Source organism: Urocitellus parryii, chromosome 1 (genome assembly GCF_045843805.1).
Source record: "Urocitellus parryii isolate mUroPar1 chromosome 1, mUroPar1.hap1, whole genome shotgun sequence".
In the NCBI taxonomy this organism is placed as follows: Eukaryota; Metazoa; Chordata; class Mammalia; order Rodentia; family Sciuridae; genus Urocitellus; species Urocitellus parryii.
In genome coordinates, this window is record NC_135531.1 from 161164589 (window position 1) to 161190082 (window position 25494).

General features: G+C 48.0%; 2 protein-coding genes and 1 pseudogene across 2 annotated transcripts; 2 read left to right on the forward strand and 1 right to left on the reverse strand.

Annotated features, from left to right (window-relative positions):
- The first annotated feature begins 3662 nt into the window (after positions 1–3662).
- On the forward strand, positions 3663–4646 carry LOC144256348 (olfactory receptor 2T27-like). Its single transcript, XM_077801466.1, has one exon. The coding sequence runs from the start codon at positions 3663–3665 to the stop codon at positions 4644–4646; it is 984 nt and encodes a 327-aa protein (XP_077657592.1).
- Positions 4647–8611: 3965 nt separating this feature from the next.
- On the reverse strand, positions 8612–11112 carry LOC144256413 (protein KIBRA pseudogene; annotated as a pseudogene).
- Positions 11113–16935: 5823 nt separating this feature from the next.
- Positions 16936–17877, forward strand: LOC144256436 (olfactory receptor 2T2-like). The gene has a single exon (XM_077801498.1). It carries the CDS (start codon positions 16936–16938, stop codon positions 17875–17877), a length of 942 nt encoding a protein of 313 aa, XP_077657624.1.
- Positions 17878–25494: the final 7617 nt, after the last annotated feature.

Genomic DNA, 25494 nt, shown 5'->3' on the forward strand with positions numbered 1-25494 from the left:
TTCTTTAGATGAGATTTCTTGCTAATTCTCCAGCTGAGCAAGTCACACTTAACACCACCAGTTCAGTTTTGCTGGCCCTCTCTTCAGTGAAGTGGTATGAGATGAGCTAACTCTCCAGCACAGGTGACATTGGAATGGGTGCAGTGGATTGCCTTGTGACACTTGCTGGCTTTCTCACCCTGGATTCGGCTTCAAGGATTGTGTTTGTTTGGAGAATCTTTTGTTAAAAAATTACATTTTCTCTCCATTCTTTAAAACTTGCCCAAGCAGTTAGTTATCACATTTGCAATATGGAATTTCTTCCCCCCCACCCCGTACCGGGGTTTGAACTCAGGTGCACTCGACCACTGAGCCACATCCCCAACCCTATTTTGTACTTTATTAGAGACAGGGTCTCACTGAGTTTTTGAGCACCTCACCCTTGCTGAGTCTGGCTTTGAACCCCGTGATCCTCCTATCTCAGTCTCCTGAGCCACTGGGATTACAGGTGTGCGCCACCGTCCGTGCCCAGCTGGAATTTCTTTAATGCTTCCATTTCCATAGGGGCAGTAAAAAGTCAACTGTGTTATTTTGCAAACAAACTACAGAACGCTGGACAACATTATTCTTCATATGGAGTTTCTAAGAGCCCAGCATTTATTCTGGGCTGTCGTTAATTAAAGTCTGGGGACAGACTCCCATGAGACAGCGCTCAAAGGTTCCCAGGTTTTGTAGCACCCAGAAGCTGTGGGTGGACTAAATCAGTTCCAGAATATGCTACTGAGCCATCACATGCTATTCTCAGACCTCAGCCAGGTGTGCAACAGAAATGCAGTTTAGTCCTTTGAGATGAGATTTCAGATGTCAGATTCCTCAAGACAAGACTAAGTTAATGCCAAGGAGCCATGGGACCCAAGATGAGCCTGTTTACCTGAAGCTCACTGGGCAGCAGCAACCAGAGGGAATACGCTAACTCACTATTAATAAACAACTGCTTTCTGTGCAGGAGGTTAACTCTGGTTGTCTAGAGCTCTTACCATATCTTACTGAGCAGAAAATTTGCTGATACTGGACAGGGAAACAGTACATAAAAACAGAGAAGTGTAAGAACTGCACATAACAGTCAGAGCAGAAAATGTTGAAAAGCAAGAGCAGGTAAGTTTGGACCAGTGAAATGGAAGGATGTCTCTCACTGAGTCATGACCTATGAAATGTATTTACTCAGCCCGTGGAAGAGTGAGGAAGCAGGAACCCAACTCCTATGGTAAGGATCAGCGTGACAGGGGTAGATCTGGGTCCTGATGGAGAGGGGCTCCGGGTCCTGGTAGTACGTCAGCCAGTGCCTGGCCGAGGCCAGCTGCACAGCTCACTGCCACCTCCCAGGCTGCCCTGCGTCTTCCCAGGCTTAGGACTGAAGCATTCACCATTCCACAGAACTCGCAGTTCCTTGCTTGTCCTTTAGTCAAGACAGCCTCCGACTAGCTGCATAGTTCAGTACTGCTTTTAACTTCATGTTCTAAAGTAGGTGCATGAGGGCTTTATCAATGACTATTGATTTATTATGATTTTGAAGAGGAGAGAGCAGTCTTTTAGATCAAATAGAACATGAAAAATCCAAATCCCTATACGTTGATTTTTCAGCTTACAAAGTTTTGAAGAACCAAGACATTCCTAATGAAAGCACCTTTACCATGTAGTCCTATAAAACCTCATAATATTTTCATCATACAAAACATCACATGTGGGGCTGGAGTTGTAGCTTAGTGGTGGAACACTTGCCTTACATGCGTGAGACACTGGGTTCCATCCTCAGCAACACATAAAATAAATAAATAAAACAAGGATATTAAAACAAAAAAAAAAAACCATGTTATTATATTCACTCCTAATTCCTAACTGAAATGACAATTTGACATTTGAATTGGGGCCTGTGCATGAGCAGGGAACTATCAGCAACTGGTCTTCAAGCAACATGCCACACACATTCTGCATGCTTGGGGCTCAGGTTGGTGCTAATCTGCAGCGTTGGTCTCCTTCCCACTCGCTATGGCAGTCTGTCTGCCACAGCTAAAACCCCTTGCATGCTAATCAAAGACTCCATGTTACATTTTACATGTGATAATGGAGCACCAAGGGCTGTTACTCTCAAGGATCATTTCACTCCTCAGAGGGAAAACAAAGCCCTATGTTGAGGGAAGCATTTACAACCAGAAACTCAGAAAGACAGAGAAGCATTATAAGGAGGGGCCAGCAGAAAAAGCAGTCCAGGACCACAAGGAACCTGGGTCTAGTACCTCGAGGAAACAAAATTCTCCAGATGTGAGGTGCTGAGAAAGGCTTATCATGACTCTACCCTATAAGGGCGGCTCCTTCCACTGGTTGTTAACACTGTACAATGAGTTATTTTCATTATCTCAAATAAAGGAAGCCATAAGAATATGAGATGGGAAGACAGGCCTGGTGGTGCACACCTATAATCCCAGCTATTAGTGAGACTGAGGCAGGAGGATCACAAGTTCAAGGTCAGCCTCAGCAACTTAGTGAGACCCTGTCTCAAAATAAAATTAAAAGCCTCAGCATATAATGCAGTGATAGGGACTTTGCCCAGCATGTGTGAGGCCCTAGGATTAATCTCCCATGTTGAAAAAATGTAAGTCTCCAAAGTATATGAGTATATGATAAATAATGAAAGTAAAATTTCTAGTTGCTTAACAAAAGCAAAAGATATTGAACATGAGTCATTAGGGTACACAAAGGAAATCAATTTATGGATTTGGAATTGAATATTTGTCTGTCTGCCACAGCTAAGACCCCTTGCATGCTAATCAAAGACTCCATGTTACATTTTACATGTGATAATCAAGCGCCATCTGATATTTGTTGTCAGATGAGGGTATAAGTCTTCATTTGTCCTAAGGGGAAAGAGTAAGGTGTTATCTACTGGCCTTTAGACAGCATCCTTGCAAACATGGGATATTAAAAATTATTTATGGGACTTTATATGACACCTTAAAATATTTTAAGAAATTTTATGTTACTCTATGGCCAATGAACAGTAATTGAAGAACTACAGACCCAGCAATAAAAGACCACTAGCTTAAATAGGAGATTATTTTATTTAATACAAAGATAAAGTTTAAAATTATTCTTACTTAGAATAAAATGGAAAAACCTGAATGTAATACAAATTATGGATCATCACAAGTAAAGCAGAATAAACAGCCCTAGTTCATTTGGTTGACAACTGAAATTTTTGAGTATAGCTGTGTAATAAAGGGCCACAGGGAAGGCCTCTGGGTCGAGGTGGGTACACAGGACACTCAGAAACAGAACCCCCACCAGGAGAGAAGGCCAAGAGCCCGAAAGATATCCAGACTTCAAAATACAGGGAAGAATGATGGGCTGGGAGATTGTTATCAGTCAAAGGGACTAAGTCATCATATATCCAAGTCAGAGTAACTACAGGACATGACTTTGCTAATTTCCAGGTAATGGCATTGTTTAATGGAATTATTTAAATGTCTCTTTATTGGAATGCAGAGTTTTAAAGTCCTGGTGAGCAGCAAATGAAGGAGAGGTGCTGACCAAGAGACAACGATTATGTCAACAAAACACCACAAGCCCTGTGGTATTATTTTGCCCCTGTAGATTTTCAATCCAAACTTGAAGACTTGAATGAAAACATGGAGAAGAATGAAACCTCGACGGATTTCCTGCTGCTTGGGCTCTTCCCCAGGTTCGGGCATCCCAGCCTCCTGGTCCTCATCATTCTCCTCTTATACACCACGGCCTTTGCTGGAAACTCCACGCTGCTCCTCCTCATCTGGCTGGACCCCCGGCTGCACACCCCCATGTACTTCCTGCTCAGCCAGCTGTCTGTCATTGACCTGGCTTACATCTCCAGCACGGTGCCCAAGATGCTAGCCAACCATTTCTCAGGGAAGAGGAGCATTTCCTTCCTGGCCTGTGCTGCCCAGATGTTTGCCTTCCTCACCCTGGGCCTTGCTGAGTGCATCCTGCTGACCCTCATGGCCTATGACCACTACGTGGCTGTCTGTAACCCCCTGAGGTACACAGTCCTCATGAGCCCCAAGGTCTGTTTGCAGATGGCTATCTCGGCCTGGGCTGGAGGAGCTCTTGCAGCACTTGTGCACACCGTCTACCCCATGCACTTCCCCATCTGTGGCTCCAGGGAGATCGACCATTACTTCTGTGAGATGCCCGCCATTCTGAGGATGTCTTGTGTGGACACGTCCGTCTATGAGATGGTGAAATTTATGTCAACCATTGTGTTTCTGCTGGTCCCATTTCTTCTCATCCTGGCCTCCTACACTGTCATCTTCCTCACCGTCCTCAGGATGAACTCTCAGAAGGGCAGGAACAAAGCCCTGACCACCTGCTCCTCCCACCTGACAGTGGTGAGTCTCTACTTTGGCCAGGCCATCTTCATCTACATGACACCCAGCTCTGCCCATATGCCTGAGCAAGACCAGATAGGAGCTGTGCTGGGCACCATAGTGACCCCCACACTCAACCCCCTCATCTACAGCCTGAGGAACAAGGAGGTGGTGGGTGCCCTGAGGAAGTGCCTGGGGAGGGGCTGCAGCTGCTCTCAGGAGTGTTCTAGCCTCAACTTTCAGAGGAGCCACCATCACCTCACGTCCTGAGGAAATGACTTGGTGAGAGGGAGGGAGGGAGGGAAGGAGGGCACCAAGATTCCTGAGGAATCTATTCCTGGGGGTGGGGCTGCTCTCAGTCCCAAAGTGGTGGCTTCAGCAGAACACAGCCTCCCTGGCCACTACTGACCGGCTGGGGAGTAACTTCCTAGATTCTGGTGGGGACGGCCCAGAGACAAGTAAGTGCTCTGGCTCCTTTTTTAGCTTTAATGCACTGGGTCACAAAGGAAGTACTGGTGCTTCTAATGTAAACTGTCCCCTCTGTGTCCACTCCCTGTCACCCGTCACTCCCCAAGCTCCTCCTCAACCTCCCCTGCCTGAAACCCAAAGGCCTCTTGTTCCATGACACCTCCCCAGAGAATCCTCCCTTTCCCCAGCTCTTGGGGGTCCACTTACATTACTGTTGTTACAAATTATTTATGCACTTGTATTCCTTTTCCTTCTGATGTAGCCATATATAAATAGAAATCTGAGTGAATTCAGGAAATTCTTTAATAGAACTTAGTCTTTTTTCTTCTTGTCTACCAGATTTTACTATTTTTCATTTTCATTGTTCTATTAATATTAAATATTTATCTATATAATTAGAGGTCTTAACTTTAGGGTTTTGTAATCATCTTCAGTGAGAATTCTGGGACTTGTGGTAAACTTTGATATAATGATATGGTCTCTAAACAAAATTAGCAATAATAAAATCTGAAGTTCTAAAATCACAACTGGTCTTGGAAGATGCCTTTCAACTTATTATTGTTGACATCATCATATGATCATCACATTCATAGTGTTCTAAAAAGAGTTTTATTTTAACAATTTTAAAATGACATGGTGTTTTGCTCTTAAATGTAAAAGTAGTCCAATTCAACTTAGCAAACCCTCTCCACTGGTTTGGCCAGACAGGTGGCCTTTCTTCTGAAACACTGGAAATTCTTTTCCCCTTCACCATGAAATGCATTGAAGATCCCCTGCCCTGCCCCGCACAGCCCCACACCACATCAATCCTTCCCAGACACCTGAAAACAGCAGGCTTCAGCCACCTCCAAGGTGCTATGGCCCTAAATCTGGGAGCAGTTCAGCTGGGCAGCTCTGGTGAGGGACTGAAGTCCAGCTGTCGTAGCAACTGCTCTCCTGTCAAGCCTGGAAGGACCCTCTGGGCACCCACAGTGCTGCTCTGGCCTGCAGTGACTCCCACAGTGAGCCCACAGGTGCCCACACAGAGACAGACTTTGATGTCCCACAGCCTTTCAATCACTGTTCTCAGAAGACTTCAGGAAAGATGGTCATACACCATCACCTGGAGAGTGGGGACCCTCAGAGGCCATCGTGGGAACTGTCACAGGTGACAACACCTGCCACCTTCCTTATCTACCAACCACATTACCCTAGGCCTCAGGCTCAATTGAAATCCCATCTGGTCTGCGTACCCTCACATACTTCTGTTGAAAATTGTGATACGTAGAAGACTTTATCCCTGACAATGTGTTGCCTTGAAAGAACGACAACTTGACCTGGAGAAGTAGCTCAGTGATAAAGTGCATGCTTAGCCTGTGCTGTGCAAGGCCAGGGTGGACCCCAGCACTGGGTGGACCCCAGAAAACAAAACTAAATTAACCCTACATCTTGAGTAGCTAAGATAACCCCGCTTTTCTTTTTCACGTGTTTTCATTTTAATTTTATAAGATGAACACTTTAAAAACATAAAATATGTTTTTGCAAACTTAAAAATAATGGAGGTTCTTTTCAAATCATGGTAGACGATGTAGAAATACACTGAAAAAGAACACCTGGAATCTTGTCACCCAGCCACAGTTCCAGGATAACACACCCCACATTCTTTCATGCATCTTATTCATGAACACACACACACACTTTACACAACAGGTGGGACAACACGTGCCCTAATAGTTTTGCAATCACGGACATGCTTTCTTCCCCTCTTGCTTCTCTTCCCTAGATAAGGCTTCAAATTCCCAACAGACTATGGAAGCAACCTGGTGACCTTCCATAATCAAATCATCAGCAGTGTATATTCACATACAAACATATAAATATACAATAGATATTGTGTCACTGTTTTTTAAATGAGCTTTTATTGCTACATTTCCATTGAATTTTATTTTCTTGCTCACTCTTTGTGAGCTCAGAGATCCTTCTGAGTATCTGGTATAGCTTTAATTCTTTATAATGACTTCCCAATATCCCATGACATTATTTGGATATACCATACTGTATCTGGTATTACCCCAGTTATGGCTACTCTTTGAATAAATGATTCTAAAAATACCCTTGTATATACATCCTTGTGCACTGGCATTTCTATTTCTATGGGAATGTTCTCAGAAGTAGAATTCCTGAGAGGGCAGACAGTTTTTAATTTTAATAGATGTCATTCCAAAGAAGTCACAACACTGCACATTTCTACCAGCCAGGCACAAGAGTGCCGTTTTGTAAACTTCCTGTGCACCAAAAGAGGTTCAAGTGCTTTTTAGTCTTTGATGGCCTGATGGGTGTTTTACACAAACTGAATGCCCATTCACCTTTTCTGTGGGCACAATTGCTTATTGTCAACAAAAGTGTGATATGTTAGTTGTAAAAGTTTTATAGTGATTGATGTGAACTAACACCTCTCAACCATGGCTTTTATCAAAGAAAATTGAAGAAAATATTTTTTTTCCAATCAGAGAATCTTGATTAGGGACCTAATGCTGGAACTCACAACTCCAACAAGATTTATGCCACCAATTCAGGGCAGCAAGCTGGCCTGGTTGCACCACACAGGCCTGGCTCTTGGCAGTGGAGGGCTGGGTTCTATGCTTTGGGCAGTGGAGGACCCCTCCTGTCTGGTCTTAGGAGGAGATCTGAGTCTGTACACGCAGTTGTGGGTCTCCTCCTGAGGACCCCAGTAAACCCCCCTCTGATGCTCAAATGCCAACTGTGAGATTCACTCATCTGAGTCAACCTCCTAAGGGCCTCCATGTTTCTCCAAACTGCTTCCTTCTGTGTTGAGACTTATGCTTGCTTTACCTTGACTGACAACCAGGTCACCAGTCTCTTCTGCCTCTGCCTCCATGAGGACCTCAAGGGTCTTAAGAACTCAAGTATCCCATGAGAAGACTTAGCTCTCAGTAAGCAGTGGCCCCAGAGGCTGCAAAATAGTTGCTATGGCCAGAGGGACACTCCTCTAGACAGGCAGCAAGCCTTTCCAGCCCCATTCTTCCACTCTCTGCCTTCAGTTCCACTTGCACTTGCTGCAGGAGGAGGAAGCTAGAGCCAAAAGGATGGGGAATCCAGAGAGAAGCCAGTGCACCTGCCAGCTCACGTCAGATTGCTGTCACTGGAGACTGGGCGTGCTGGTCAGAGTCCTCCTGCCCCACACAGGAGCTGCTGACAGAATTACTAGAAAGTTTCCACCCAAGGAGGAAGGGAGAACAGAGCCAGCTACTGGGACAGCCAGAGCAATCAAGAGGGAAAATATATTGTATCATCATTGCCCCTGACAGGACAAGACACACCGTCTTCTCCAGGAGGCTGGATTTCCAACAGTGACTATTAGCATACCCGAGCCACTAATAATTCAGGACAGAAGTGAGCCTCAAAGGAACTGAGAAGTGTCCGAAGCAGGTATGAAGACAGAGGACCGGAACTTTGTCTACATTTATCAGCTGGTTTAAAAGAGAACCTCAGGGGCTGGGGCTGGGGCTCAGAGGTAAAGCGCTCCCCCCTAGTATGCAAGAGGCACTGGGTTCGATCCTCAGCATCACATGTAAATAAAATAAAGATATTGTGTACACCTATAACTAAATAAATATTTAAAAAGAGAGAGAGAACCTCAGTGTTGTAGAGATGCATTCAATTTGTAGAGACTTGTGAAGCTGTTTCTATAATATATGATCCTGGATTGTTGTGTCCTTCTTATGTTCCTGGCTCTTCCCATAATGATTTTCTTCTTTCTATCGCTGTCAGATGGGCCGCACCACTGTGGGGGATGGGGCCACCGTGTCCGTGTTGGTCTCTTTATCCACCTTCAATGCCGGGTGATCATCTGGGGAGGCTTTTTCTGCAAAAAAAAAATCTTCTTCTCCCTCCGCTTCCTCCCCCTCTTCGTTCTCCTCCTCCTCAGCCACAGCCTCATTCTCACAGGTCTCCTCCTCCTACCTCCAGCTGTTTTCTAGCACCTGTGAGCTGCTCCTGCTCTCCTGCCTCTTCTCTAGCTCCACCACCGTCTGCTCCAGCAGGGCAGACACAGCGTCCACGCTTTCAGGCCTGGGCTGGGGCCTGCGGCTCCAGCTGCCTTGGGCCCCGCTGCTCTGCTTCTTCAAGTATTTGTAGCTCAAGAGGTTGTACCAGCGAGTCGACCTCTCCCCAGAGCGGCACACCTCTGCCAGGCTGATCTGGGCACCTCCCAGGCACTCTTCCACGTGGCTCCTGTCGGTGGTGCAGACATCGACTCCTAAGGTCTTCTGGTGAAGGGCTTGGTAGGACGCCAACACTCAGAACATCTCGTTGAACAATAGGGTGTCCGAATAGGCAGGTGGTGATTTCAGAGCAAGGGAGGATAGCCACGCGGATGTTCACTCTCTGATCTTGCAGCAGGGAAAGAGCAGAAAGGTTACTCAGTTGGATGATTAATATTGCAAATTGTTTATTCTTCTCATCATACTTCAGGGCAATCTGAATCCGTGTGGCACCTGCTGCTTCTGTCGAATGCAGCAGTGGCTTCTGAAGCACCCAGTCTCTGCACAGAAGCCTCGTACACACCACTGTCCCCAGCCACTGATTTGTCTGACACTGCGGCTGAGACACAGGCCACTTTGAGGCCGCACCCTTGGGCTGCATTCACAGCTTGGCCCAAAGGCTTGCCCTCTGCTCCTGGTTCTTCCAGCCGGTATCTCTCCTGGGTGCCGCTCCTGAGGCTCAGCTCACACAGAGTGGCACTTAGCTCTGGGTCTTCAAACTCCAGTGGGCTCAGAAAGGTATCTCCAGTCAGAAGAGGGTCAGCAATGAGAGGGGAGCAGGGCGGAGACGGGGAGGAGAGGGAGGAAAGTGGGGACAGGGAAGTCAAGGACTTTGGGGTGCCAGACAGGGAGCGCAGGGCCTGCAGGCGGCCACCTCCCCTCTGCCTTCTGGGTCTTGGCCACCTCGTCCTCGTGGATAGTGGTGATGCAACCCAAGGGCCGGAAGCCCCTGGTGCCTTCCAGGAGCAGAAGCTCCACCTTGCCTGGTGGCCTCCTCCAGCTCTCTGACCAGCTGGTTCCTCTTGCTGTTTAACTTTAACCTCTCTGTCAGAGCCTTGCTCTGGGTGTCCCTGGCTGCCTGCAGGTCCTTCTCCAGAGGCTTCCGAGCCATCTCCAACTGTTCTACCTCCCCCTGGGTCCACTTCCTGGGGCTGATGAAGCGCATCTCCTTCAGCAGCTCCTCCTTCTGGTTGATGAGGATCAGCCGGTCCCTCTCTGAGTCTAGCACCCCGGGCCAGGCCTCACTGTCGAGCTTGGCCAGCTGGATCTTCAGGTTGGCGATCCTTCTCTTAGCCTCTTCATATCAAAGACGCAGTCTGACCTTTTCTACCAATTGATTGTTGCCGGTGGTGCGGAAACTTCCCGAGATGTCCGTCTGGGAGCTCACGTCCAAGTACTGTTTCGGCAGTGGGAAGCTGCAGCTCTCCAGAGAGCTGCTGCTGGACCACAGGTCGGAGTGAGACCCTCTGTCGGTGCAGAAGCCATCCTTGAGCATGGTGAGGCTCTTAAGGAGATCTTGCTTTTCCTTTTCCCCACAGGTGATGGCCTTCTTGATGGCTTTGGTTTCTCTCAAGACAGCCTGAGCTTCATCCAGTTTGTAGCTGCCCTGGGCATCAGACATTTTCTTATCGATTTTCTTCAGGGTCTGAAAACCACGCTCTTTAAACTGTAGCTCATGCTGCAGGTGAACCATCTCTCTCTTCAGCTTGTTGACCCGGGATTTTGCAGTGGCAATCTCGGCTTTCAGGATCTCGGGGTCATACTTCCAGCTGGATGATGAGCCAGAGACCAAGCTGACCTGGGAGCCCAGCTTGTGCTCCCAGACGGCAGGCAGCTGCTGATACTCCTGCTGCGCGAGCTCCAGGCGCTGCTGCTTCACCTGGTAGATCTCCTTTTGTGTACTCAGAGCCTCCTGGGCCACCACCAGGTAATCCTTCAGCATGTGTTCCTGCTCCCGCCGCCATTGTACCCGGGGATCCTCAATCTGAGTGGTTTTGGTGTTGTGGTCTATGAAGTAATCTCCAACTTGTGAGTCATACGCCCTCTTCACATCCCAGTGGCAGCTCATCACTAATGCAGTCAGCAAAGGTGAGCGGTTTGGTGTACCTGTCCCGCAGATCGATCCAGCTGGTGGTGCGGTTCCTGTGGTCTATGTAGTAGACCTTGCCGTCGAAGTCGCGAGCCTCCTCCCAGCCCTCCTGCAGGGGCAACTCCGGCCGGGGCATCTTCCCGAGCGCGGCCCGCGCTCCCCCATGCAGCTCGCGGCCGCCGCGGGGCTCAGCGGCTCCGGCCGGCCGTCCCTAGTCCAGGCAGCCGCCGAGGCACCATGATCGGGGGATGGCGCCCGCAGACTGGGGGCCCTAATGGGGGCCGGCCGGGGTGGCGCCGCTGTCCATGCGGCCCTGCGGCCTCGGCGCCGCCTGCTCCTCCCGCCGCCGGCCTCTCACGCTGCCATGTGCTCCCGCAGCAGCGCGGTGCGGGCCGTGTGCGCCCAGCCGGTCAGGCGGAGCGGGCCGAGCGCGGCTGCCGCCTGCCCGCCTCCCCAGCCGGCGCCATTCCTTCTCTCCGTTCGGCCGCTGCGAGCTCGCCCGCCCTGCGACTCTGCCTCCCTGTCAGACATATTAAATAAGTGAATTTAGTCAGGAGAAAGACGCCCAGTGGACCCTCTGCTGACAGAAGCTGTTCAGGCTTCGAGGCCAAGGGCTGCTGAGCTGACACAGCACCAGCCACCGTGTCTCAGTGTGTCCTAGCTGCATGTGAAGGTGTGTCACACACTCCAGTGAAGAACAGCCTCTGCCACCCATCTGCTCTCCCAGCTTCTAACTCTTCACTTTCCTTAACACTTAATACTCCTGGATCTATGAAAATATGTGAGTCCGAAACCCAGGAGCTATTTTATATCCACAAGTCCAGATGAATAAGTAAAAGGTGTAGTGGAGCAATCTGGGTGACACTGGCCACCCAGACCCCCTTCCTGGGCACGCAGAACCATCTAATGAATGCGGAGTTGGTCACAGTATCTCCCAGCCCTGGTCACAGCTACAGAGCTCTCCAGGGCTCACCGAGTGTCTGAGTTTGAACCTCCTCCCAAACCTAGAACAATGAAATAGGTGGTTCCAGGAGCTGCTCTCTGGTGTTCTTTCTGCTCTATTCAGTTTCCACAGGACAGATCCTGATGCCACCAGCTATCCTGGGTGTCCTCAGCCCCTGCACGATGCTCCGGGGCAGCGTGGCAGAGCTTCACTCCTGCTCCGCTCCCTGGTCTTCAGGACTCCAAGGTGACAGCTCCCTGGGGGATGGAGGAGAGCTCCCTGGGGGAGCGAGGAGGTGACTGCCTCTGGATCACATGGCTTTCAGAGCTTTCAGAGCTTTCAGAGCTTTCAGAGCACACATGATGCAGCCAGAGGCCTCTGGAAGCCCTGCACATTTGCTAAAAGAGGCTTTTGATCTCCTGTGCTGCTTGGTGTCAGACTGACAGTTCTCAAGTGAGTGGCTCAACATGACTGACCACTGACAGGCTTTTATCCAGGTTCTCCCAGGACCCCGAACCTGCATAAGGGCACCTAGAGCTCTGGCCACTCGTCTGTCCCCCAACCAGCCTGGCAGAAGCCCGAAGGTCTTGCTCTAACACGTAAGCCATGGGGTCAGGATCAGAAGATGATCAGCACTAAAAGGAAAAAGAAAGGAGGGCAGAGGCAGCGAGGGAGGGATGGCTCAGGACCTTCAGGACCCGACGTTCCTGGGAACCCCAGGCCACGCCCTCAAGCACTCCTCTCTAAGTGCTGCCTGTGCCACTCTGTCTTGCACCTGGGTCTCGTCACCTGTGACAGTCACCTGAGGCACAGTGGTCCTCCACCTCCTCACAGCATCCTGACAAGGTGGCCTCAGAGTCTGGGTGGAGGGGGCCCTGGGCCAGGCCCACACCTGCCAGGGTCTATCTAGTCCTCTGAGGCTGGTCTCACTGGACATGCATGGCTTAGGTTTGCACAGCCTGGTTCTCTTCTTCAACCAGGTGATGCCAGAATTACAGTCTTCTATCAAAATGCAAGTGGGAAAAAGTAAATGATTTCTACATTTAAAAAATATTTCTAGATAGGAACAATGGCCCACCTACAAGCCAGGTATTGGCACTGAGGCCCCTGCAGTTAACACTGAAGGGCTAGGAGATCGCTGTTTGGGGTTTTGTGCACTCACCACCAAGCAGCGCACTGTGTATTGCTTTACAGATGAGGGACTGGAGTAAAGGGGCCACCTAGCCTGCCCAAGATGCGATGGATAACCAGGACAGGCCCTGGATCTGAGCCAGGCAGCCTGACTCAGAGTTCCTGTGCCATCTTTTACCTGTGATGTCACAGCTGCTGTGCCCCCTCCTCTCCTCGGGCTTCTTTCTTGCCCTGCATGCCTCCCTCCTGCCCCATCACACCTGGGCCACTTATCCCCACACTTCTCCATTTCTCACCCTGACTGTGAGCCACATCAGGGTGATGTTGAAGAGGGAAACTGGAACTAGTGGGAAGGGACTTCCCTTCGTGACATTTGCTCTCTGCCATCCCCAAGCCTGTCTGATTACTCCTCCTTGACAGAGCTAACCTGGAGTGAGCTTCACTCCACTCCAGCCAAGGATCTGGCTTATGCAGCCGCTCCTACCAAGTCGGTGACCACCCCAGAAAAGGGGTCTTCCCTGAGGGCATCAGATCATTATCTGTGGAAAGTGCACTGAGATGGCCGACTTGAGGTTCACAGGAGGGAGCAGAGCCTGGCCAGCACGAGCCACATTGCACTGGGGCTGTGTCCCTGCGGGAAATGGGGACAGACTTGAGAAGGCGCATCAGGAAGGGAGCCGTGTGATGACACCATTGCCTGCTGTTAGGCAGCAGCCTCTGGGGCCAGCCCCTTGCCCACTGGGATTCTGCCCCCAGACATTAATTAACCTGTGCTCCCACAGCTGCCTGATGGCTCCCGACTCCACAGCGACTATCTGAAGAATGGGAGGGGCTTTGGAGAACATGGCCCAGATCTCTCAGGGCTGCAGCCGAGCAGACAGGGCAGGAATGCCAGGTGTGGGGCTCTGCAGCCATAGCTTGTGAGAGTTCCATTTCCACGGCCCTGAAATGGACCATTAGGGGATGCCCTGTTGTCTGCTCTGAGGAGGGACACTGGCACTACGTGGAGGTAGCCAGAGATGAGCTGGACTGGGAAATGGACCCCTGACTGGGTGCTCAGACCAGGTGAGAGATGGTGCAGAAGCATGGGGTGGTGGCCAGGTGTGCTGGGGTGGAGCATGGTGTCCATGGCAGAGGGGAAGGCGGTGTGGCAGGGCACAGGGGAGGACACCCACAGGAAGGGATGGCACAGGGACTTCGAGTCAGGCTGCCTGGCTCAGATCCAGGCCTGTCCTGGGTTCCCACTTGACCTTGGGCAGATTAGATAACCTCTCTGCTACTGTGGAAACCCCCAGCCCAAAGCTGGTGGAAATAATGAGTGAAGAACCTAAAGCAGTGAAGGCTGCCTCATTAGTACTTAAGAAACACGACTATTTCAACTACCATCATTTTCTGTATGTTGGCATTTCTGCTTCTCCAGAAATTTATTGTAAACTTCATGATTAATTTTTTTCTTTCTTAAGTAATGATTTTTATGTAATTGTTCTTCAAGTTTTGTTGAAAAATGGTGTAATGGTGTCACCGAGTTCAAAACACTAACCAAGCAGAACCATACATATAGCTTCCAAGTCAAAGACCGGACAATGGGACCTGGACCAGCCCAGGCTTTATGACCAGCCAACCATGAGGCCTGAGGAGACAGAGAGTAGCTCTTCCACAGGTGGCCCTGCACGTTGAACCAGCCACAGGAGGGTCACGCCCCAGGCGCTGCTTCCAAAGGTGAGTGCAGTGGGATTTCCAGGACTGGCCCCACGGGCTCCCTCCCCCTCCCTGCCTCTGTCCTTCCTCCTCTTTCCCCCCCCCCCAGTACTGGGGAGCACCATGTGCCGTCACTGTGTCAGCACTGAGAGACAGGCACGGAGAGCCAAGCCTCCCCAGCAGAGACAGTGACAGCAACCACTGAACCTATTGGGAGCATCCAGGTGAGGCTCCGTGAGGGCCCAGGCGAGGCTCCGTGGATGGCATGTCCATGCTGCAGGCAGTCATTTTGAGCTGGTACGTACAAACCCACTGATCTCCACTCATCAGTCCTTGAGATCAAAGCTAGCTTTTTTATTATCTTAAAACCCTCCTATGAAGAGTGAAGGCTAGTGTCAACCGTAGCTCGGATGATGGTAATGAGACGGCACAGGTCAACTGCAACAGTGTTCAGGAAGGCTGCTGATGGGGGAAGGGAGCCGTGCATTGGGTCAAGTGGTATGAAAATCCTTGCTCTCAATTTTCCCATGAACTTGAAAATGCTCCAAAATCATAAAGTCCATTAAGAGTCATCTTCCAAAAAGAACTTCTAAACCCCCTTCCCACGTCAGTACCCTGATGTGCTTTGAAAATGGAAGGCATCTTCGAGGTAACTGTCTGGCCAGCTGTCTCTCTCCAGAGGGAGAACCGTCTCATTCAGGTCCCAGAGACCAAAGCAGCAGAGGAAGAATGAGGCTTTCTTGGGGAGGCACATTGTGCAATGGGCTGGTGGCACTCAGGACAGCCAGCAGCCTCCGGGGGTGTCCTGTGGGCACTGAATAGAGAGCTCAAAGGATACAAGAGACCAGTCTCTTGAATCACCTATTTCGTCATTTCAAGAAGGACACCAAAAGCTGGGCATTGCAATTCTCTCAGACTGGCTCCATGATTTCAACCAGGATTATAGAGAACATACTGACAGCTGGGTGTGGTGGTGCAGACCTGTAATCCCAGTAGCTTGGGAGGCTGAGACAAGAGGATTGCAAGTTCAAAGCCAACATTAGCAAGGCCCTAAGCAACTTAGGAAGACCTTATTTCAAAATAAAAAAGAAAAAGAGCTGGAGATGTGACTCAGGGACAGGGTACTCCTGGGTTCAATCCCTGGTACCAAAAGAAAAAGGAAAGAGGAGGAAGAGGAGGAGGACATTCTTAGAGCTTCTTTATAAGAGTCCATTTCTTCTTAAACTGTGTTGGCCAAGACAACACATGGACAGATCCACATACAGATTTGGCCACTGAGCAGCCAGCATGCTGGACTCAAACCAGTGCCTATGATTAGAGCATTTGTGCCATTTTCTATGACTGCATTTGAGGACAAATATCAGAAATGGTGCTGAGTTTGAGGCATTGACCACTGGTTGCTATTACTCTTACTTTAAGAAGATGAAACCAGTCAAGGCCTGAAGCACTATGATTTCTCACAGAGAGCAATGTCCACACCCCTGTTCCAATTGAGCCACTGTAAGCCATTCTCTTATGTGCAAGGCAGCTATAAGGGGGGGTCCCTACGACCTTCCATATTGGAATAAAGCTGATACGAATGTATGCCGGGTGCAGAAGGCAGCCTATACCACCTATCCAAACTTTCTATCTGCCTCTTGTGGGTCAAAGTTTGGGCCAGAGCTCAGGACCACCAGCTCTGAGATGTGGCTTCTGTGGGTGATGGGGTGGTTCGTGGCACCAACAGCTCTTGCCACATATTGCCTCTGCCCTGCTCCACTCCATGGATGCACCCAACAGGTTTCAGACCAACCAAGGTTTCAGAATAATGAAAGGCATCTGCAGGCAGCAGCACACGCAATATTATCAGGCATGCTGTGTACCCCTGTCCTTAGACGACGTTTGGCCCTGATCCTGATCCCTGGGACTTTCTCTGAAAGAAAGTTACTCTTCTCTGAAGAACCCAGTGGATTCCTTCCATGCCTCTCCTCTGGTCTATTCCTGTTTGCACCATTCCCAAGTCCATGTCAACACTTCGTGCAGAGTTTTAAGAAACGCTCTGGTGCCAGCTGTTGAGTTTCCCTTTTATTTATTTTTGCACTGAGGCTGCCATTCAAGAGCAGTATGTGTGACACGTTATAAGGGAAATAAAGCCCCCACTTGTTTTTTTTTTCTCCTCCGTCTAGTGCACCTCTGGGAGTTCCGAGCATGGAGAGAGGGAATGACACGGGGACGGGTTTCTTTCTCCTGGGGCTTTTCCCAGGGCTATGGCACCTCAGCACCCTCGTCACTTGTGTCCTTCTTGTCTATATCTTCGCCTTCATGGGGAACTTGGTCCTGGCACTCTTGATCTGGGCCGACTCTCGCCTCCACACGCCCATGTACATCCTCCTCAGCCAGCTCTCTCTCATCGACCTGGCCTTGATCTCCACCACGGTGCCCAAGATGGCCATCAACTTCTTTTCAGGGAAGAAAGACATCTCGAAAGCTGCCTGTGGAGCCCAGGTTTTCTTCTTCTTTGCCCTTGGTGGTGGCGAGTGCCTGCTGCTGGCCCTCATGTCTTATGACCGCTACGTGGCCATCTGCAGCCCCCTGCGATATCCAGCCATCATGAACTCCAGAGTCTGCCTGCAGATGGCGCTGGTGTGCTGGGGCGGAGGGGCCCTGAATTCCCTGGTCAACACCATCTACACCATGCATTTCCCCTTCTGTGGCTCCAGGGAAATCCGCCACTTCTTCTGTGAGATGCCGGCCATCCTAAAGCTCTCCTGCCGAGACACCTCCCTCTACGAGACAGTGGTGTCCATCATCTGCATCGTGTTTGTGCTTCTCCCCCTGGGATTCATTGTCTCTTCCTACATCCTCATCTTCCTCACCATCCTGAGGATGAACTCTCCAGAGGGCAGGAGGAAAGCCTTGGCCACCTGCTCCTCTCATCTGGCTGTCGTTAGCCTCTACTATGGGCCAGCCCTGGTCATCTACATGACCCCCCAGTCTGCCCACACTGCAGAGCAGGACCAAGGGCTCTCCATGATCAACACCATCTTCACCCCCCTGCTCAACCCCCTCATCTACAGCCTGAGGAACAAGGATGTACTTACTGCACTGAGAAAGGTGGTGGGGCGAAGGGGCACTTTAAAGTGGACATGAACAGCCTCCCCAGCTGCAGACTCAGGACCAACCAGCAGCAGCAGCGAGCCTGAGCTCCACACCTGTGGCACCTGCAAGGTAAAGTGCTATTCCCTCCACCGCTCTGTGACCTATGGTCTAACTTAGCTGAAATGAACAGAACCTGACGCTTGGACACCTAGCCTGGACACCTGTCAGCCGTGTGAAAAAAAGAACTGTGTTTAACTTCTCTGTGCCAATTAAGACATTGAACTTGATCTCGAAGATCATTTCCATACTTAAAATGTTTCCCAATTCTCTCCTAAGATTCTAGGAGATGTATTTGGCTCCATCCCTGATTCATATTTTTGAAGTGCCTTTTGAAGTTTATCCTGTAAAATGTGTCATCATAATTCCTCTTCCATAGTGAATATTGAGATTTTACTTGGCCATTATTAAGTTGCTCTGGGGTTTTGAGGGTGGTTCTGCCCAGTGTTTGGTAGATATGTGATTCCCTACAAAACTGTCTGTGGCCAGTTCATTAATAAAGAAATAGTTTAGAACAAAACACATCCTGGGAACCAGGAAGAAGAGTGTGCCCTTGAACACCCAGTCGCTGGGAGGTCACAGGAACAGCCTCTCGTTCTTATGGAACAGGAAGCAGATACAGGAACCTGTCTGGGTTTGAAAAACAAGGGCTCAAGAGGAAGCAGGGATGGAGAGAGAGGCCCAGTGCACATGGAGTGTCCACAGCAGTCGCACACTGTGGTCTCCAGGTGAGGACAGGCTCCCTGGGAACGCACACCTCTAGTGGAGGCTTAGGTAGAGGCACACCTGAGGGCAGCAGGCTGAGCTGGTTGCTCAAAAGAAAGGCACGTGAAAAACCTATCACACTCACAGCTTCACATTACATAGACCAAGTAGAGACATCCTGTGGACGGTCTTGCTTTTCACATGACCATCTGGACACCAGGAGAACATGGAGCGCTGGTTCTTGTTCCTGTCCATCTCCCAAAGTCTCCACAAGGATGGTTCCTGGGCACTGTTGGCTCTGCCACCTAGCTGTGTGCCTTAGTGGCTTAGGAGATGGCACAGTTAGCCTCCACTGCACTCTTTTTGATGACACAGGTTAATCATGACATCTTTTGGTATCACTCTCAATTCTAAAATGCTATTATTCAGGAGTGAAATTATGGAAAACAAATTGCAAATAAAAACACATAAAACAGTGTGCCCATCAGGAAGGTGGACTGATGCCTGGGACTTTCTGACAGACAATAAAGTGCTCCATACCTTGGACACCTGGAGTCATGCCACGCTCATGCCCCAAGTATAAGTAAGATGACGCAGGAGAAGCCCGACTCCAGGCTCCCAGGATCCTGTCCCGACCTTGCTGAAAAGCAGCAAATGCAGGACTATTCCCTGTGCATTATTTATTTATTCTCAACATAATGATAGGGACACTGTCTTCCCTGAGTCACAAACATGTTCAGTGAGCTGCCCCAGGTCACACCTAGTTCTGAAGCCAGGCTTCTAAATTCAGGGGGGTCCCTACGACAGGACAGTAACACTGAATCTGTAAAACCACACAGTGGGGTCGAGTCTTCACAATGGTGGCAGGAGAAGGCAGAGAAAGGAGGAACTGCTCCAGAACTGAACCACATCAGGCCCCCTCTTTAGTACCACAGGCGCAGGGCTGCTGGGGAAGGGAGAGGTTCTGGTCAATTAGTTGCTTGGCTACCTTGTCACAGTGGGCGGAATCAACACACAGACTCTGGGAGCTGGTGAGAGAACTGGCAGGAGACAATCCTCAAGTTGTCGTCCAGTAGCTCAGTTTATTTTTGGAATGCATACAATTGTTATAGGGTTCTAGTGGGGCGTGCCCGTCAATCATACACAAGCAAGATAGTATCCATAAGCCAATCATCTTCTGCCTAATGTAACCACATTATGAGGATGTTCTAAATATTCCTATCATCAGGAAGGGTCTTTGTCCCTAGAGGAGGGAGTTTCTAAGTTAGAAGTTCCATGTCGAAGCTCCTGGTTATCAGTTTCCTGGCCTGACAGCTTGGTAATGCTAACTATAAATGCTAAGGATGTGGTTTCACTAACAGCTCACTAGAGCTGTGCATCCCATCCTGCAGGAATCCCTATCAGGCCTGAATGAGTGTCGATTCTTCAAGCACTCGGAGCTGCTCACAGCTGCTAGCTGCTAGCTGTAAACTGAAAGTTATTCCAACACTCTGGGGAGGGCTTGGTCCACGCTGAATGCTTTTTATTTTGTGAAAAGCCACCATGAGAACCCAGACTCCAGGAAGCCTGGGAAGATGTGGCTAAGAGACATTAAAGTGTGTACCCTAGGGACATCTGACCTCCCCTGACGGGTTGCTGCAGAGCCCTTTCTATCAGCCTAACTCCACCCCGAGGTTGAACCAGACAAAACGGCTGGCGTAACTCAATTCTCTAAGGATCTTTATTCCCATTTTTAATAATTTGTTTAATTGATTTCTGTGAACCAGGAAATCATGGTGTTGTCAACTGGGAGAAAAGGAGATTCCCAGTAGCACGTGCCCCCCCACCCCTGGTTCTGCACAGGTGAGTATTTAATAGAAGAATGTGGGGACATGGGCATACTTTATTTCAGAATATCTAACCATCCTTCAAGAAAAAAATTGACCATAAATGTACCTAAAACATGTCTGACTGATTCTTCTACCCAGTTAAAAATGAACCTAACTTTGGATTTCAACAACAGCTCTAATTCACTAGTCTGAAATATACTGACAGAGCTGATAGAAAGCACCCTGAGGAAGTAAAGGAAAACTACATACAACCATAAAGAGACAGAAATTATAGAAAGAAACCAAATTGAAATTCTGGAGCTGAAAAGCACAATAACCAGATGAAAACCTAACTAGAAGGGCTTAACAGCAGGCCAGAGCAGGCAGAAGAAAGAATGAGCCAATTTATATTTGAAATTACAAAAACAATTAAAATTATCCAGCATGAGGGGCAGAGGGGAAAAAAGAATTAAAAGAGTGAACAGAGCTGTTTGCCTGTAGGACACTCCTATGTACAGTACAGGAGAGTCGACTTGAGGCCAGAAGTGAACCATCATGGTATGCACGTGTGTGTGCACAGCTCCAGAGGCTAGAGGACTGCAAGGCCAGTCTGGGAGACTTAGCAGGACCTGTCTCATAATAAAATTTAGAAAAGGGCTGGGGTTGTAGTTCTATAAGAACGAGAGCAACCCTGAGTTCAATCCCCAAAACAAAACAAAAACCCAACCACAAAAATAGGCCTGTGGGTTAAAACCACTCATGAGGCATTCACAATAAGATTACCATCGAATTCTCTGCAGACACCATGGAAGTCAAAGGCAGTGGGAAGAAAAATTTTAAATGCTGAAAGAAAAAAAAAAAAAAACAGCCAAGGGTTCTGTATCCTCCTCAACTCTCCTTCAGGAATGAAAAAGAAATCGACACATTTCCCTAAAATCAAAGGACACTGGATAGCAACCCAAAGCCATGGTGAGCAGATAAAGACACTGTCAAAAGTAACTGTAAAAGTAAATATAAAAATCAGTATGTTTGTGACTCCTCTGTAATCTTATGTGGTTTTAAGGCAAATGCATAAAACAATAACTCCAAGTTTACACAAATAATAACATAATCTATAAAAATCTGTGACAGGAGCAACATCAAGTAGAGGTAGGGAGATAGGAGCAGAATGTTTCCATGCTATTTAAACTAAATCTGTTTAGGGGATCAATTGTAATCCTCAAACTAACCACTTACAAAATAACAAGAAAATATTCAGAAAATGGGAGAAGAAAGGAATTGAAACAGTGCACTCCCAAATTAACATCAACTACCCACAGAAAAGGAAGTATAGGGGTTAAAAGAACCAGAAGTACATAAAACATTAAGACAGCCTAAACAATCTTGGAAACTGATGAAGTTATGAGACAATTTGATTTTAAAAGTTATGACCGAATTATGATAACCAATCAGTATGGACAGAAGAACAAATAGTCCCCATTCAGTAAATAGGCAAATGATCAGATCAGACAGTTCTCAAAGGAAGAACTACAAACAGCCAATAAGTGTATGAAAAAAATGCTTCCAATATTTAGCCATCTGGGAAATGTAAATCAAAACTACACTGAGATGCGCCCTTACCCCAGTCAGAATGACTATTAAAAAATTAATATAACAAATAAAAAAAGAACCCTTACGAATAGCTGGTGGGAATCTCAACTAGTATAGTCATTATGGAAACAGTACAAAGTTTCCCCAAAAAAACAAAAATAGAAGTGCCATATAATCCTTCTATACCACTCCTGAGGATGTACCTGGAAGAAATTAAATCAGCATACAAAAGAGACACCGAATGCCCATGTTTATAGCAACACCAGGCTAGGTGTCCCTCAACAGATGAATGATTAAGGGAAATGTGGTGTGAATACACAATGGAGTGTTACCACTCATAGGGTATTCACAATCACTATTTTTTTTCCTTCAGCCATTAAGAAGGATCAAATCATGTACAGGAACATGAATGGAACTAGAGATCCTCATGTTAAGTTAGACCCATTTTTTTCCTGATATACGGAAATAACAAACAAAAGAAAGAGGACGTGGAAATCTGAAAACAGAGAGGGACTAGTATGGAAAGGAGAGTGGATGGAGAGGATTGGAGTGAGGGGTGGAGCGGGAGGGAAAGAAAGGGTAGTAAGGAGGATGGGTGCAATCAAAGCTTGATACATGCATGTATGGGAATGTCACAGTGAAATCCATGATTCTGCACCAGTAATGAGTTAATATTTATAATAAAGAGGCAGTACGGTACTTGCATGAGGATCTACATATAGACCAAAGGAATAGAGCTGAGAGCCTGAAAGAAACTTGACACCTAGGGTCCATTGAATTTGGCACACTATTTCCACAGCCTGCCAAGATCATTCAAGGGGAAAAGAACCATTACTGAAAACAAATGGTGCTGGGAAAATATATCCACAATCTAAAATCAAAATTTACATGATGTACAAAAATTAGTTTAAAAAATCCAAGACTGAGACCAAAGAATAAAAACTATGAAACTCATTAAAGAAAATATAAGGGATAGCTTCGTACATTGGATTTGACAATGATTTCTAAACTATGACACCAAAATCACAAGTAACAAAAGAAAAAAAAGATCAGCTGAACTATGTTAAAATTAAGAATTTTGTCCATCAAAGAACACTATCAACAGGGAGAAGATTCTGAAGAAGAGGAAAAATAAAGTCATTTATCCAACAAGAGATGGGACACCTATGATCCAGCTACTCGGGAGGCTGAGGCAGGAGGATTTCCAGCTCCAGACCAGCACGGACAACTTAGAGACCCCGTCTAGAAGAAAGAAACAAAAAAACCACAGGGAGATACCATTTCACACCTACTAAGATGGCCTTAATTTTTTTTTAAATGGAAAACCTGTGTTGAGAGCAATCGGAGTCCTTGTGTTTGCCTGGTGCTGGTGAGACACAGCAGGCACCCGGTGGGAAGCAGGTTGGCAGGGTCTCAGACAGTTACACATGGAACGGGAGAAAGATGGCCTGGGGTTTCTCGGCACTCATCCCCTCAAGGAAGCATGAACTGGAACCACTGTCCATGCACACAGGTCTGTGTAGCATCAGGGAGGTGCAAACCGGATCACATGAGATGGGCCTTCAGAAGTCAGAATGGCCAACAGCAAAAGATGACATGGTATTGGTGAGGAGGCTGAGAAGGGAGACCCTTCAACATTATTGGTGGGAATGTAAACTAGTTCAGCCAGAATAATGCAGCTAGGTATGGAATCTCCTCAACAAACTACAAACACAGCTTCCCATTGATGGGTAGTTATCAAAAAAAATTAAATCAGTATGACAAAAAGATATCTATGTCTCATGTTTGATGTGGTACAACACACAATAGCCAAGATAAGGAATCACCGAAGAGTCCATCAACAGATGAACGGATAAAGAAAATGTGGAATACATACAGATGGACACACCATTCAGATTTTTATAAGTAAGGAATTTTGCCATTAGTAAGGAATTTTGCCATTAGCAACAGCAGAGATAGATTGGAAAACTTTATGATCAGTAAAATAGAGCACACACAGAAAGACAGAAGCCACATGTTCCCACTCATGTGTGTGATTGGAGACAAACCCACAAAGCACAGAGCAGGAGGAAAGGGACTTGGGCAGCTGCAGCTGAAAGCCCCAGCTAGGAGCAGCAAGGGCTGCTGCACTGTCTTTGAGATGCTCTGGACAGGGTGGTGAATGGAGTGAATAATGATATTTCAAAATCACTGAGGGCACATTTCAAGTGTGATCGCTACAAAATGTGATAAGCATGTGAGTGATGGGGTGCTCATTAGCTCGATTTAATTTTTCCACCTTGAAGTACTCCACGTGGTAGTACTCATGAGTCACAGCACCTTTTTTTACCACAGTAGACATAACTATAATTCATCATTTATATCTAAAAGTATAACTTTTAAACACTAAGATTTTGCACGTGCCAAGAGTGTGAAATAATCAGCTTGTTAGGGAGGCTCACCAAAGAGAAAAGTGACAAAGAGGGTAAGCTGGCTCTGGCCAGCCAGGAGGCGCACCCAGCCCTCAGAGAAGGGACAGCCTGAGTACAGGACCCTCTGAGGACAAGATAATTGTGTGTAAGGAGGAGCAGTGCTGTTTAGAAAATATCACTTAATCACCCACTGGAAGTGCCAACATGCACAGGCTAATTGTGGGGATGCCCAAGGGGCCCAGGAGCACCCCCTGGGTCCCCAGGCCCCTGAGAACCAGGCTTGTTGGCTGGTGCTGATCACCCAGAACTAATGCTGCATGCTCAGGGAACTCCCGCTTTCCCAGAGCTGCCCACCAAGAGTGCTGGGGTGGGGGGTAGCAGGATCACATGCCCAGGGCCAGAGAGACCAAGTCCTCCCAGCTCCCCCCAGACAGCCGGAGCCACCCACGGACATAGCTTTGCCCTCCTGGGGTTTGAGTCTTCTGCCATTAACTCAATCTGGAGAATAGCTTCATATAAATAAACAAAAATAATTATTTCTGCTGTTACCCAAGCAGGAGAGTGTGATAATCAGTTTTAAGTCCCACTAATTCCTTAGGGATGAGCCAGAACCAGACATGTATTCTCGTAAATTGTTGCACAGAAAAATCCAACAGCCTGACATCTTGAACTTACCAAGACTTGATTGACTGGACATAATCCATTTATGTTCTTACATTTATTATTATAAAGGAGGAGTAAGGCTTGGTAGTCGGACTAAAAGAAAAAGGTGAAGAAAATTCTCATCATGCACCATCTCCAGATCCTGAATCCTCCCGTCTCTTTTCAACATGTATAAAACAGTTCTCTGCAAGTGAGAGGTCCACACTGCTGGGGAGGCTCTTGTGCTCGCTCTCACCCCTTGGGCCATAAAGAAGAGCTTATGTCCTTTGCAGTATTGCTTGGGTTCATTCACTGTCACAACCTATGGTGGCCCTCGGCAGATGAGATCAGGACCAGCATGGAGTCCTGGTCCCAGCAGTGGGCACACACGTGGTCAGCCCTGTCTTGGGGGGACCTGTTTTCCCCCTACTTTCTTCACACTTTCTGAATGCTGT

Coding starts and splice junctions, on each gene's coding strand:
- LOC144256436 (XM_077801498.1), top strand. CDS start 16,936: ATGGAGAGAGGGAATGACACGGGGACGGGTTTCTTTCTCCTGGGGCTT.
- LOC144256348 (XM_077801466.1), top strand. CDS start 3,663: ATGGAGAAGAATGAAACCTCGACGGATTTCCTGCTGCTTGGGCTCTTC.